The sequence below is a fragment of the Vanellus vanellus genome (assembly GCF_965231255.1).
Source record: "Vanellus vanellus genome assembly, chromosome: 8".
In the NCBI taxonomy this organism is placed as follows: Eukaryota; Metazoa; Chordata; class Aves; order Charadriiformes; family Charadriidae; genus Vanellus; species Vanellus vanellus.
The window spans coordinates 12,398,538-12,413,925 of record NC_138913.1 but is presented as its reverse complement, the minus strand read 5'-3'; the positions used below and the strand labels follow the sequence as shown (position 1 = coordinate 12,413,925).

General features: G+C 42.1%; 1 protein-coding gene across 1 annotated transcript in view; it reads left to right on the top strand.

Annotated features, from left to right (window-relative positions):
• The first annotated feature begins 225 nt into the window (after positions 1-225).
• PSMD1 (proteasome 26S subunit, non-ATPase 1) overlaps positions 226-15,388 on the top strand; it is a 75,588-nt gene continuing 60,425 nt past the window's right edge. Inside the window, exons 1-13 of the mRNA XM_082487059.1 lie at positions 226-353; positions 2,822-2,865; positions 3,938-4,011; positions 4,248-4,417; positions 5,250-5,455; positions 6,739-6,882; positions 7,722-7,948; positions 9,254-9,314; positions 11,038-11,166; positions 12,355-12,443; positions 13,110-13,188; positions 13,984-14,157; positions 15,150-15,261. Coding sequence (XP_082343185.1) covers positions 338-353; positions 2,822-2,865; positions 3,938-4,011; positions 4,248-4,417; positions 5,250-5,455; positions 6,739-6,882; positions 7,722-7,948; positions 9,254-9,314; positions 11,038-11,166; positions 12,355-12,443; positions 13,110-13,188; positions 13,984-14,157; positions 15,150-15,261 — 1,525 coding nt within the window. The 5' untranslated portion in view covers positions 226-337. The remainder of the gene's footprint in view (positions 354-2,821; positions 2,866-3,937; positions 4,012-4,247; positions 4,418-5,249; positions 5,456-6,738; positions 6,883-7,721; positions 7,949-9,253; positions 9,315-11,037; positions 11,167-12,354; positions 12,444-13,109; positions 13,189-13,983; positions 14,158-15,149; positions 15,262-15,388) is intronic.

Genomic DNA, 15,388 nt, shown 5'->3' with positions numbered 1-15,388 from the left:
GTGTGGGGTCCGTGGGGTGCCACGCGGGCGCGACGCGGCCCGTGGGGTGCCTGGGGTGTCTGTGAGGGGGCGGGGGAAGGTGCGAGGCCCCGGCGGGCGGAGCTGTCCCGCTTCGCGCCTGGCTGTTTCTCCGCCGCCCCGCTCAGGCGATCGCTAGGGGCACCTTCCCCGGCAGCAGCGGGATCCTGCCGGAAGGGGCCCTTCGCGGCACTTCCGGGCCGGGCGGCGGCGGAGCGGTAGCGGCGCGGCGGGGACCCCGGACGGCGGCGGAGGCGACACCACCGCACCTGGGCCGGAGCGGACCCCACCTGCCTCCGCGGGCCGGGCGGGCGGCACCATGATCACCTCGGCCGGTGAGGGAGCGGCGCGGGGCAGCGCTGCCCGCCGGTGTTTCGCTGAGTCAGGGCCGTGACTGGGCACCGCCGCAGGCCGCGGGGGCGCCGGCCGCAGCGCTCCGTAGGGCCGCCAATCACGGGGGCTTTCCCTCCGCCTCGCTCACCCCTGGCCGGTAGTCGCCGTGCGCCCCGGCGGGAGCGGGAGGCCGCCCCGGTGCCCGGCGGCTCGTCACAACCGGCACTTTAAGCCTGAGCCGCGGGAGGCGAGGGGGAGCTGCCCGCCTCTGTCCCGGGGCGGCCTCCCGCTCTCCCCGGGGTGCTGCGGCGGCCTGAGCGGGGCCGGCTCTTCGGTGGGGACGAGCGAGAGGCAGAGGCGGCTGGCTGACTGCCTGCCCGTCCCGGCGGCGCGTCCACCTCCTGCCGGTACTTTATGAGGGGGTCTCCGGTGGCTTTGCGAGCCCCCCGGCGGACACTGGGGTGAACTGAAGGTCTTCACCTGCTTAAAGGGAATCACGCATGGGAGGTGTAAAACCGGTGGGCAGTAGGGGTCTGTAGGAGATTAGCAGGGAATGCGAAAGGGGGAAGAGGCAGACTTGAACTTTGGGGGCGGTCAGGGGTCAGAAACACAAATGCTTTGCAGAGGAAAAGCCAGCCTGAAGGGTCCAGGCTAATGAGGGATGTGAGGAATTAGATGTTAAACACTGCTTCTGGATCTGCTGAAAACTTCATAGTGTAAGAAAATATGAGAAGTATTTCCAAAAGTACTTAGATCAGAAATTAATATGTGATTGCTTGTGGCTTTGTGAGAGAAACAGTACAGAGGCTAGTAGTCTTAAAGTAGCTTTCTCTTTCTGAACCCTTTGCTTTATGTTTAAGTCTTATTTTAATTGAGGAGAAGTAGGAATTCATTTCAAAGGGGTTTTAAAAAGTTAGAAATGTATGTTGAATAGGAGTGAGATTGCTTCTTCCTGATAAATCAGGTAAATGCAGGAACTTATTAAAAAAAAAAAAATCATACATTTGGAGTAAAGTTGCAGAAAACAGCTGGAAGGAGCACTGTGGGATGGGCTACTGAACCTGCCTTCCTTGCCTAAGTGCTACACATCAGTGCCTCTTCAGTTGTTGTTACTAATGGACATGTGTCCAACCTGGTTTTAAAAAATCTCTGATAATTAAGGTTCTGGAACCTTGTTAGGCAAAATGAATAACTGTCTTCCTGTCAGAAAAGATACTTTTCTTACCATCAAACCTCAGTCTCTGAAACTCCAAATAAAGCTTGGTTTTACTATTCCTGTTCATATCTGACACAAAGATCAGATTATTCTTTTTCTGCTGGCAGCTGCCCTGTACATGTAGGAACTCTGTACCCTTCCCAGATTTCCTAACTAACCAGTTACAGACCTCCAGTCAACCTTTGTAAGTCCCGATTGTTAGAACTGTTTGTTCTTATTGCTCAGTTCTGAACACCCTGATTTGCTCATAACTCTTAAAACTTGGTGTCCAGCACTGGACACTGCGGTCTGGCTCAGGTGTGTCAGTGCCAAGCAGAGGGAAGGATTGCCTCATATATCTGCCAAGAAGGCCTCTCACTTACACATCTCAGTGTGAAGTTGGGGTTCTCTGCCTCCCACTGCAGCCATATGATACTATTGATCATGTTTCATCTTAATCCACTGTACTGTTCAGATTCCTTTCTATATTTATACGTTTTGACCTGCATACTCTCCTTTTAGATTTGTCAAGAACTTTTGAAAGCTCAGTTCAGCCCTCCAGTAGGCTTGCTGGCCTTTCCAATTTGATGTCTTATTTAGATTTTAAAAGGTTATCGATCTATACAACAGATGAAAGATTAAAAGCAGTGAGTTGTGTTGGACTTTGATCAGATCCAATTCCAACCCTTTCAGTTGCATCCTTGCAGTCTGACAATGAAACCATCTATAACCATTCTTCAGATTGAGCTCCCCAAATAACTGTGAACCTCTCTTTCAGTTCTGTCAGTTAAACGATATTTCTGTAGCTGTTTGTACAAACGTTCTGGGACAGTGTCAAGAGTCCTGCTAAAGTTGCGAGATATGACATCTTCTCTCAGCCATGAGGCCTGTTTCCTTGGCATGAAAAAAGTTTGGATGTTTTGACATGATCTTCTTTGTGCCCCTTAGGGAAGTGACTTGCTAGAAAGCAGTCAGCAAACGACTGATGGAGCTGAAGAGCTGGAAGTAAATCCCGCTCTAAGTTCCTGTCTAATATGTTTTCCTCTAAGAAGTATAATCTTTTATAAACAGTGTACCTTTTCAGTTATAAATTCTGAACTATTTTATATCCTGTTTAATACAAACTTGGATCTGCTCTTTGAATTTTGACACTGAAGATTTTAAACCAGCATTCCAGAGACAGCCTTCTTTCCTGTTCTCTTGGTTTTGAACTAAATAACATGTTCACTTCTGAAACAGAGAGAGTCTAAAACTGACTATGATCTTGTTTTGCAGCTGGAATTATCTCTCTTCTGGATGAAGAAGAGCCACAGCTCAAGGTAAGCTCTTAGATCTGGGAGCAAATAGCAGCAAATGCATTATGTTGAGAGTTTAATATCAGAAATGAGTGGGTCTCGATAATTAATGGTTGAAGAGGAACAGGTGGGCGCCAAATCATATCTAGCCTGAAAGCTGAAATGAAGGGCTTAAATAACATGGTAACAGATGGCAAACTCCCTTGTTTTGAACATGGATCAAACTGGAGCTTCACTTGCAAAGATCTCTATTCACTGAAGCTCCCAGCTCTCTGATGATAATGGGGCTTTGTTACTTAAAAGTGTTCCAGAGACTGCATTTTGACTACCTAAAATTCAAAGCTGAAGAACATCTCAAGTTTTTAGCATAATTTAAGCAATGTAAAACACAATCACAGTTACAGTTCTCACTTGGGAAAAAAAATCACAATGGTAGTAGGAGAAGAAAACAGCAACAGAAACTTTACAGTCCACCGAGTATATGAATCCATAGGACAACACCAAACACTTGAGGTGGTGGTGTACTGATGATGCTTGCTAGTTACTTGAATAGTTAACATAGCCCCTTTTATGAGGGGGAGGTGGATCTTGTAATATTGGTAATCTTCTAAATGTTTTGCTTGGAAACAGACATAGGTGGTGATAGATCCCAATGAGCCCTGGTTTTGCTCTGAACTGACCACAAGTGGACTGTTATAGTCCAGATATTGTTTATTTGCCAGTGTACTGTGCCCAAATAAATAGAGTTGTCTGACGTAGAGCACAGGCCAATTCTATGTGCTACACAAAGGTTGCCACAAAAGCTTTGAAAACTCTGTATTTTAAGGAATTAAACTTCTCAGTCATCTTACCCAGTCATTCATCACAGAGAGGCCATGGGAAAGAACATCAGGGTTGTCTTACTTGTTAAATGAACAGCCCTTTACTTGCAAAGGACTTGCAAAGATTAGTGAATGCTTGAAAAGATCTTTTAAAGTAGAATTTGCTGTTGAAATGGGTAAGTGTTTATGATATCAGTCTAAGGTGCTACTTAATTTTTACTGAGGAAAGGTAATAAATGTATTTTTTGTGTAATATAACTTTTTTTTTTTTGTAGGAGTTTGCTCTTCACAAGTTGAATGCTGTTGTCAATGACTTCTGGGCAGAAATCTCTGAGTCAGTGGACAAAATGTAAGAGAAAACACATTGCTTCAGGGTGTGCTGCTTAAAAAGAACATGAGCTATTAAGTGGATGTAGTTCTGGTTGTTTGATACTGGCTAGTACAGCATCTAGCTCCATATTTTCTGGAAAGCACTAATATAAGCGATGTGGGGTTGGAGCTGTAGTCCCAAAGATACAATCAAGCTGTCGTGGCTTTAAAGGGGACTGAGAATAGAGCTGATACTTTTCTGTCTTTCCTTTGTAGTGAAGTTCTCTATGAAGATGAGGGCTTTCGGAGCCGGCAGTTTGCTGCTCTAGTTGCTTCTAAAGTTTTTTACCACCTGGGAGCTTTTGAGGAATCGCTGAACTATGCCCTGGGAGCAGGTGACCTGTTCAATGTCAACGACAACTCAGAATATGTGGAAACGATCATTGGTAAACAACTGTTGCTGCAAAAGAAAAGCTCTTGTGTTGTCAAAACTGCTGTAACTTTGAGATTTTTACTTGATTTTCCTGCTTTTCTCCATATTCCTCTTTCTTTCCTTGTATTCATTTAAACTGATGCTGCAGCTTATTTGTGCTTTCTTTCTGCTGCTTTGGGATTCTGTAGTGGAACTGACTTAGGAGTTCTGGCATTTTTTTCTTATTCTTAACCCTTATTCTGTCATCAATTTGTAATAGGAAAATTGCTTTGGTGGTTTATTGTCCTTTCTGTCATTTGTATGCTAATACAAGTGTAGTTGCACACCTAAGTGAGGGGAACAATTTTTTTTTATCCACCCTTAACAAGATAGCAAGTCAGAATTGCATGTGTAATTTGAATGTCTTTTAAAAGTCTCGTCTGCTGGTATCGCTTATGTTGTACAGGATATGATGGACGAGGGCTGGCTTTCAGTCTCCCAGGCTAGTGCTTACAGTGGAGCTAGGAAGTCTCCCACTGCTGTTTCCTCATTTATTTAAAATATCATGCCACTTGAAAAAAGATCATGTCCTCGGGTCCATTTTAAAAATATCTACTTGGTTTCAGCACTAAAATCAGACTTTGTTAGGACAGAATATAAGTATCTTCCACTACTATCTGTACATGACTACACAAATAGTTCTTCTGACTCACCTTTGTGAGTCACCTTTGTGTACTTTCCCATATGCTGCATTTGCTGGTAGAATGTGTGTATGGACACACTGGTCTCTTCATCTGTAAAAAAACTGCAGGAATCTAGGGAGTTGACTTTTTTCCCCCCACTGTATTTGTTCAATATCTTTTCAGCAAAATGTATTGACCACTATACCAAGCAGTGTGTGGAGAACGCGGAGCTGCCAGAAGGGGAGAAGAAACCTGTTGATGAAAGGCTAGAAGGTATAGTGAACAAAATGTTCCAGCGGTGCTTGGATGACCACAAGTACAAGCAGGCCATCGGCATTGCTCTCGAAACGCGCAGGCTGGACATCTTTGAGAAAACCATCCTTGAATCGGTACGTGCAAGAGACAGGAGGTGCATGTAGCTAGTCTCTTCCTGATATGGATCCAGAGGTGAAATGCAGGATCTACGTTGCTATGGAACTTGCCCTGGTTTGTACGAATGGAATAAAAGATGGAACTCGGGAGTGTTCAGTTCAACATGTTTGTGGAAGGCAGAGCCACTCAGGGCTATCAAGTATAGAGAGACCCCTGCCTGTAAGAAATCCCTGAGCTGCAAGCTGCTGGGAGAATATTCACAGGAAATTTGGCTATGTGCCCTCTTAAAGTATTCCCTGTCAGCTACTAGCAGAGATACGATGCTGGACCAGGCAGACCTTAGATCTAGCGTAATGTAAGAACAGCTCTTTTATTTAGTTGTGCCTGTCATCTGCTGTAATTCACTGTGGGAAGGGATCCTTAGGGCTAGGTAAGTGATTTATTTATGGCAGGAAAAACAAAAAAAAATCCAGTAGCTGGGTGAGCTGCTCTAGTTTTCAGTAAGTGACTGTGTGCAGTCTTAGCCTGCCTTGACTGCAAGGCAGTACAGACTGTCTTGAACATCTTTCACTGAGAGTTTAAGGTAAGTCATGTTACCCAGTACTGGCAGCAAGAGAAGCATGCCTGTAGTCATTTGCAGCAGCTCAGTGGTTGCATGTAATCTTGTTACGCTGCAGTATCTCAGTCGTATGCCAGGCACATGGTTTAAATACTTTAAATTTTACTACTTTTTCAGTTTACAGCTTTCCCATATTTTTGGATGTCTCCCATTTCTGTATATGGGAATGATAATCATAAGGCATCCATCTTGCTTTCTCTGTTCTGTTTGCTGTCCTATGCATTTACTAACTTAATTGCCCGCTATAAGTCCTAATTTCAATTTGCCTTTCTGAAGTCTAGTAACCAAATATGTTTCTCAGTCTCTAGCAAGAAATAGGTGTGTTGGGGATCTTTTCTTGGTGCATGGGCATTTTATATTAGGGCAGTGAATGTCACTGCATTTGAGAATGATTACTCAAACAAGAAAGGTGAAGGAAGGGAAATAGGTATTCAACTTTAAAATGAATCTTTTGCATGTTTTAACTACTGAATTAAATATTGGTCCTATAGATTTTTGGTAGTATTTTTTCTTTCAACTGCAATACGGCTACATATGAGTTGTTCTGAAAATGGCAAACTGTGAAAGTTTATATGTGCATGTCTTTTGCTCTGCTTTTAAAATAGAGATAGCTTTATTTTAGTTTCTAAATCCTGCTTCTCAGTCCAAACCCAGACTTAATATCCCTGAATTTTATTTCAGAATGATGTTCCTGGGATGCTAGCCTACAGCTTGAAGCTATGTATGTCTTTGATGCAGAATAAACAGTTCCGTAATAAAGTCTTGAGAGTTCTAGTTAAAATCTACATGAATCTGGAGAAACCAGACTTTATCAACGTGTGCCAGGTAAACTTCTCCAAGTGACGTTTAAAGACCAGTCAAAAGTTACTATTCTTTAGAGATATTTGACTTGACATCTACCTGATCTGTTTTTTATTCATTTAAATGAAATACCTTTTCCTGGTTGCATGCATCAAATATATGTCAAAGTGAGATCAACTTGAAAAAGAAATGCAAATATTGCACATTTGGTCAATTTATAGAGAAAGAAATGCGTTCAAAGGCAACTGCCTTTGGGGACGTAGACAACTCTGACAGAATATTTCAAGCCTATGTAGGGAGTATCAGATGGTAGGTTCACAGCTTGGAATTTTATTTAGGCCTCCAAAGAACATTTACAGTGCTTTGTTTTTTGGTAAGCCATTGTCTGAAAGTGTTTAGACAACCAATTATGAAGTTACTCAGATGTTTGCAGGCGTTTGCCAGTCTTGGTATGCCATGTACGTGTGACTCAGGAGTGTTATGCTTGTTCCATTTCAGCTGAGACATCCCTACAAAATGACTGATGCTTCAATTTGTTTTTGAAGTTTCTGTGCTTACTAGGACACCATTTTCAGCTTCCAAAGATAAAGCTGCAGAAATGGGAAGGCTTGCATGGTGTGTCTTGAATTTGTAGTAATTGGGCTTGTTTTTATACTGACCTATGAAAGCTCTTCAAAGATTTTTATGAACTCCTATGAGAGAAAGAGAATTTTTCTTTCTTTAAAGGGGTGTTCTGGGGAAGCAGCGGATGAGGGATGGGGAAAACGGACTGTGACCTTGGGTAGTGTGGCTTTTTCATTCTGAAGTATTTAATGTCTTCTCCTGATTTTTTTTTTTTCTATTCTTCTCTTCTTCCTGCTCAGTGCCTGATATTCCTGGATGACCCACAGGCTGTGAGTGACATTTTGGAAAAACTGGTGAAGGAAGATAACCTTCTCATGGCCTACCAAATTTGCTTTGATCTGTATGAAAGTGCTAGCCAGCAGTTCTTGTCTTCTGTGATCCAGAATCTCCGCACAGTTGGCACTCCCATTGCCTCCGTGCCTGGATCCACCAACACCGGCACTGTCCCTGGATCGGAGAAAGACAGGTGGGGAGAGTAGCTTGAGAAGAAGCCTAATTGTTCGGTTACAGTCCTGCTCTGATGAAGCCTCCTGTTCTGTGTATGGATGCCCATTACAAGGAATCGAGTTACTCCCCTTCATTTAAGTCAGGGTAATAGACAAGACATGCCATTTGCTCAGGGCAAAATTGTAGCCATAGTGTGAATTGCTTGGGAGCTCTCTGATGTTGTGTGGTCTTCGCAGCAACTTGTAAAGCTAAGGAAGGGGAGAGCTCAAGCAAAAAGCTCGTTGCAGTTATGTGCAAGTTGGTTCCACATCATAGCTTGTGGTCTGCTACCTGCTTGTGGGAAGACTGAGCTCAGATGATACTGTAGTGTTATAGACACTTTTGTACTTGCAGTTGAAAAGAGCTACTTCAAATCTAGTCTGAATTTTGTTGAAGTCCGGACATTTAAAACTTGTTCAGTGCTCAGTGTCACTGGATCTTAGCTGCATGAAGCTGCTGTTGAGAAAAGCAAAGTTTGCACTAACCCTACTTGACATAGATAGTTTTGTTTTAAACCTCTGTTTTTACAGGTTTGGCAAATCCATGCTGTCTGGTGCCCAGTTTAGGGGCACTGTAGAAGTTTGTGCTCTATCTGCTCTTTAATTACCAAAGCTGTCATGTCTGTACACAACCTGATCCCTTCACTGGCTTTGATAGTGTGTGATGAAGAGTGCTGCCTAGATCAAGGCTAGTTAAATGTAAGGGCTTATGCAGCTGTGAGGAACTGGGTCTAAATACTTTTGAATCAGTGATACAGGCATAGCAAGCATTCTCCTGTCGTCTTTTCCAGTGAAATAAAAGATAAGGCACAGAATAATTTAAGTCAGCCTGTGAAGCATTAGGACAAGGTGCTAACAACAGCTTAATATGTTTCATTTCCATTTCAACACTCTAGCATCCATCCTAATAGTGATGAGCTCAAGACTTCTGGGTGAGGATATAATTATCCTTGCTGCCTTGTTTGTTGAGCTTGTTTTCTCACTTGTCTCTCTGCCTGTTCATTCCCTACAAGCATCTCTGTTTTTGTTGTCTCTATAGATAGAATAAGAGGGTCGGGTTTTCCGGGCCTTTGTCTTTAAGTTCCCGGAAAATTGAACTGGGAAGGAGTTTGCTTCTTAGCAGTAACCTCCAGATAGTCAGCCCTTGTCCTGTCAAAGTCCTATTTCCAATCATCATCTCCAAATCCCAGACCACTCTTTCAGGACAGTGTTCAGCCATAATTACAGTGCTTGACTAGTTACGAGTGATGAACCGGCTTGCATTTTTCATTTTTATTTTATCTCAGTGATGCTATGGAAGCAGAAGAGAAACCAGGAAGCACTTGTACAGGGAAGTCTGCAGAAATCGTGAGTGCCATTTCCAAAATATGCCTTGCTTAGTTTTTCTTGCTCATTCTCTTTGAATCTCTGGGGTTGCTAAATTAGTTTGGCTAATGAAGAATGGAATTCCACTTCTGTCTTGCTTGGAGACGAGGTGACAGGTGGTCTTAGAGGACCAAATATCTGACAGTCTAAAAGTCCAGCAGTTCAGATGCTGAAAGCTGAGGGGGAGTGGAACATGGGTAGATCTTAGTAGGAATTACTGAGCCCCAAAAAAGGGGACAGAAGAATCTGGCTCATGTGTTTGCTTTTTGTTGATATTGCAATAATTAGCTCATTCCAGAAGAAAGGGCCTGAAATTTGACTGTTGCTGAGAACCTTAGCTGATGAATTAGCTTGATGTTTGTTTGTTTTTTCCTTCTCTTTCTGAAATCCAGCTGTAGTTCTGGCTGGATAGAACTGATGCTGTGCTGACATAACAGACATAACATAGTTTCTTTTCCATGACGGAGGAAGGTGTTGCCTCTGGCTGGCATGGTGGCTGTGTTGCTGGGCCAGCTGGTTAGAATCTTTTTGTTTAGTTTCTTTTCCTAAGTATTGGAGAAAGTGAGTTCACTTCTAACATGCACATACAATTGCATTTCAGCATGTAGAATAGCTAATGCAGTTCTGACGCTTCTAATGCTGAGGAAAGAAAATGCTGCTAGAGAGGAAAGTAAAACCCAAGACAAGTTTTTTTCCCTTTTCCCTATAGTGCATGTTTGCAAACTAGACTTGTGAATCTTTGAGAGATTCTTGCGGATAACTTAGAAATTAATCAAGGGCAAACAGAAGTGTTTTCTTGAAATTATATTCCACAAGGAGAACAAAAGGGGTCGAGTTACTTGCCCCATCAAGGAACCTGTAAACAGTGCTTTTGTGCAGGAAAGGTGTCTTGAATCAGTTTCTGCTGCACTGGCATTGCTGACTGTGCCAAGGGACAAGCACATTAAAACGATCTGTGTGGCCAGAAATGTTCTTGAGCTTAATCTTCCACAATTCAGAATGCTGACTACAAAGAAATAATTGAGGGGATTAGTTTAAGGGCTGAAGTGCTCACGCTTGGCTGGTCTCTGACCAGCTAATAATGTCAGTACAAAAAGCTGCAGTGTACTTTTCACCCTGCTCAGAAAAGACTTCAGTTGGAACTTAATCTGTGGAAACTGTTCCATCATGAGGAAGAAGGCTTTCTCAAAGAGCTCTGGAAGATGAATGTATTAGAGATTCCTAGTTCTAGTAGCCATTGTTCTAAATAAAGTCTGTAGCTCACAAGAATGATGCTGCAGCTCAGCAGGGTCATGCAAAGTGTTGTGACTTTGTGGTCCTCTTCATTAAAACTTCCATGGAAATAGAGGTTCACAGTAATAAAATGGTTGCCTCTTGCAGGAGACTTATTGTATCTGCAAGGCCAAACAGCAGCTTACAGAATACCAGATGTCACTTATATCCTTTTGCTTTCAATGAAAGAATATATTTCTTTTTGAAGAGTCTCTTATTGTACCTGCAACTGTTGTGCACAAAGGGACTTGATTATCTGGGAGGCTTGGGCTTCTGCAGCAAGGGCAGAAACAATGTCCTTTTAGTCCTAACACCTGATAGATTTTGGAATATGGTGATGGGAACATACCAGAGTGGCTTCTCAGCAACTATGGCTCTGTTAAAATACAATTCATTTTTCACATGTTTTCTTCTTTTTTTCTTGTATGTGAAGAACCCAGAGCCTAAGGACCAGATCTCAAAAATGATTAAAATTTTAAGTGGAGAAATGGCCATTGAGTTACATCTGCAGTTTTTAATACGAAACAACAATACAGACCTCATGATCCTCAAAAACACAAAGGTAAGAACTGTTGCTAGATATGGTTGTCTTGGATTCATCTGATTCATCCTGTGTTTGTTTTGACCAAGAAGTTGTTTTACATCATCATCTTATGTTTTCGCATGGCCTCCCTGGGTTTTGAGGATACAAATCTGTGGTTTAGTCATGATAAATTCACATTTAACACTTGAACCTGTGAAGCAGAAGAGCTGATTGCACCCAAAGAAGGCCATATAATCAGATTGTTTCAGTTTACAGCTAGTATGACCTAATGACATGCTGCTGTTAGCATGTTGATTCTTTTTTTTTTTTTTTTTTCCTGATTGGTTATAGAAACTAATCCTTTTCTCCTCCCTTTTTTTGGTGGGTCTGTTTTTCATCTGGTCAGTAAGATGGATGAACTTACCCGCCAGCTCCATGACTGATCCATTGCAGGTGCTGCTGGTTGGGGAAGGAGGGAGTCAGCCAGGACTGTAGGTTACAGTATGTTGGTATCTTGGTTGAGGTGTTACGTGAGACCACACTTTCAGCTTGGCTAAAGAAATCCTGAAATGTGCTTAGAGACTAATATTTCCACATTGAAGACAAAACTGATCAGATAATGTAATGTAGGCAGTGCAGAATTGCATAACTGATTTTGTTTTGGAAGGTGTTACTCAAGGGTGGGCAAATGAAAACTTACAGGTAGATTAGACTCTCTTGAGCTAAATGATTATTAGAAACCATAGGAGAAGTTTTTTAGATGTGAAACAAGATGCACATCATCAGCAAAAATAGTAGGGGATGCTTGTCAGTGGGTTCATCTATTTCAGGAGGCACTTCAAATGTATTGGAAAATCTTTTCCGTCTGCTTGTTAAGTGCTTGAGAGTGATCCTGCATAGTGCTCCAGGGATGTCTTGAAAACGTCAGCAGCACACGGTCTGCAGTGCTCAGTTCTGGGAACCAGAAGGTGGGGTTCTCCAGTTAAGCTGCAATTGAAATAATCACATCTCTGACAGAAACTCGTAGACAGGATTGGTTTGCAGTAGAAATATGGGTTGAGGATATATTAGAATGTATTAAAAATCTATTAACTTTGATTAAAGGGAAATTGCCAGTTAAATTGAGCATAATTACAATCCATTTTTCTAGTGTACCGGCAAGCATGTTAAGTGACGTAGGGCATATCTTTTGCTGACTGGTGATGCTGATTATTTTTGTTCTTTCAGGATGCAGTGCGGAATTCAGTGTGTCATACAGCAACGGTTATAGCAAACTCCTTTATGCATTGTGGTACAACCAGTGACCAGTTCCTTAGGTAAATCTATGGCAAGGAACCTCCAATGACATTAGAGGTGTTTGAACAACATTGTTGCCTTGCTTAGCTTGATACTTCCTAAAGGGTGGCAGCAGAACTCTGGTGGGCACAGAGAAGAATAAACAAAGGGTCTGAAAGCTAATGTGGAGGCAAAGGGAAAAAGCTGAAATTGTTTCCTTTTCTCTAACCTCACAAACTGGCTTTATTTGACAGCTAACCATATGAGCAGTTTGGAGCGTGGAGATCTGGAATTTCTGTTCTCTTTGTTTACTAGTTAGAGAATTTCTGAGATGATGTATCTTTTTTGGTAGAGACTGACAGTGCTGAATGACTCTTGGAGAGGAAATGTCAAGGACTGACCTTACCAGGGCCTTGAGAAAAGCTCTGGAAACCCTGCTTGAGTTTCTCCCAGAGAGTTGATGGGTTGCATATTGAGCAGTTGTTCTCCATCTTTCACTGAGATCACCAGTATCTAGAAGCGTGACTATGTCCAGTCAAAAATCAGGGCTGATGAAGGGGAGAGAGGTATAAAGTGGAAATGTGGGTAATCTTCTGGAGCTGCTTCGTGCTTTGAAAGCAGTCTTTAGTGCTGTGAAACCATGCTTGCAGGAGGAGGAATGGGCTGTATGAAAAACTTTGTGTAACTGTTGTCTTTTTGTGTTCCAGAGACAATTTGGAGTGGCTGGCCAGGGCCACTAACTGGGCTAAGTTTACTGCTACTGCCAGCTTGGGTGTTATACACAAGGTGACGTTGCATTCATTTCCCTCTGTTCAATATAAATGTTTGACTTGGGAACACTGAAAACATTGAAATGGGGATTCTGAATGATACCTGCACTCCAATTTGCCTAGTCTGTTGCAAGGCACAGCTGTAACGTAGTTTGTGTGTTTACACTAAAGAAAAGCTCTGCTTTATCAAGTCCATCTCATCGGATATCCGATGTAGTTTACGGCATGTTTTGCTGAGCACCAAAAAGGTGGTAGGATAACATGGCTCAAGGAGAGAGTCTTCTTCCTAGCTCTTCTCTTTGTGAGTTGATCAGAGTCAGTAGTTTCTAGCTATTAAAATTGCAGGTGTGTATTTCTTAAGTGATTTTGAGACAGTACCAAAGTCCTTACTGTAGCAAGTTTCAGTAAGTTTGAATGGTGACCTAAGTAGTGGTAATTTTCTTCGAATTCACTCACAGGGAGGGTATATTTAAAGCTGTTTTGAAATAGCAAGAAGTCTTTGTAATTGCTTTGTGTGCCTCAACCCTCATTAAAGTGCTCTAGCGAATAAATAGGTGTAGCTTCAGGCCAGATTTGTCCTGCTTTATATCAGTGACCAAGTGATTGGTGAATACTTGTGTACTGTGGTTGATAAAACCCCAGTAGAGAAGGATTCTTTGCTGATTGTACAGCACTGAAAGGCTGATTTTTGTGGAGAAAGTAATGGATATAACATGTTTTCTCCTGACTTGTTTAAATATTATCATGAAGTGTTTCCATCCACTGTTTTTTCACCTTTCAATTGCCTTGCTGCTGGACACCGAACATACAGGGTCATGAGAAAGAAGCGTTACAGCTAATGGCAACATACCTACCCAAGGACACCTCTCCAGGGTCAGCCTACCAGGAAGGCGGAGGTCTCTACGCCTTGGGTCTCATTCATGCTAACCATGGTGGGGACATCATTGACTATTTGCTGAACCAGCTGAAGAATGCCAGTAATGATGTAGGTACTGGGTTCAGTAATGAACCTTTGTTTTGTTTGGAATATCCAGTAGAGTGCTAGCTCGTGGAGAAGTGGGGGTTACAGGTAATTAAGACTGTGGCAGTAGTGTGATACTTGCACCTCGTGTGGACCTTAAATATAAAGTTGGGTTTAACAACTTACTGCTTAAGGTTTAGGTAAGATTTTTAGGAAATTCTTACGTATTTGACAGTGAATCTTCATCTTTCTTATCTACTTGCATATCTACTTTGTTTTGCTAATGGACGTGCAGTATTTGGGCACTGTTATTGCTTGAGGCTTAGCTGTCAAAGAAATAAGCCACAAAATGCTTCTGCTGCCCTGTAGGTTTAATGCATCTTATAAAACAAACAAACAAACAAACAAAAACCAAACAGTGCTTTACTTCACCACTTACTTTTTGTCAACCTCTATGAAAAGTCTCTTTTTAAGTTAGGAATAAATAGATTAATATTTTCCCAGCATGTTCCCTTCTTCTCTTTGGGGAATTTCAGACTTCTTTAAAAATTCTGTGAATGGATCCCACTTGTCTTACTGTAAATATACTGCCTTTTCTGTATCTTTTGTTGGAACAAAAGAGGATGTAGACTGTTTAACTGGATACTGATTTACCTTTCTATTCAAAACTATTACTAGGCAGCAATTTTTACATGTCACAGATTTATGATTTTGCATAAATCACTCTGTGGGGAAAAAGACGTTAAAGATACTAGAAAGTCTCTTGTGCTATGTGTAAAACTTCTGATGCTCATTGTTTATGTGCTTTTGAACTGTCATTTCTATTCTGTTTCTTGCCTCTTTCATCAGTTACTGCCTGAGATGGTAAAAGTGGTATTTCTAACAGATCAAGAGATGATTTTGGGTGGTTTGGGGCTAAAAGTTTGCAGCTTTATATTGATGGAAAGATGTCTACTTCAGATGAAGACATATTGTTCCCTGTTTTATTATGACTGTACTTGCATATGCTTCTCTAGATTGTCCGACATGGTGGCAGCCTGGGTTTGGGTCTGGCTGCCATGGGGACAGCACGTCAAGATGTGTATGATTTGCTGAAAACCAATCTATACCAGGATGATGCAGTGACAGGTAAATGTTCTGCTTTCAAAGCAAATAACCATCTGAGGCCTTATCAGGCATTTGTTTTTTTGTTTTTTTTTTTTGGTGGAGGTTTTTTTTTTCAGGTTTTCTGTTAGCACTGTGTTTTATTTGCTGA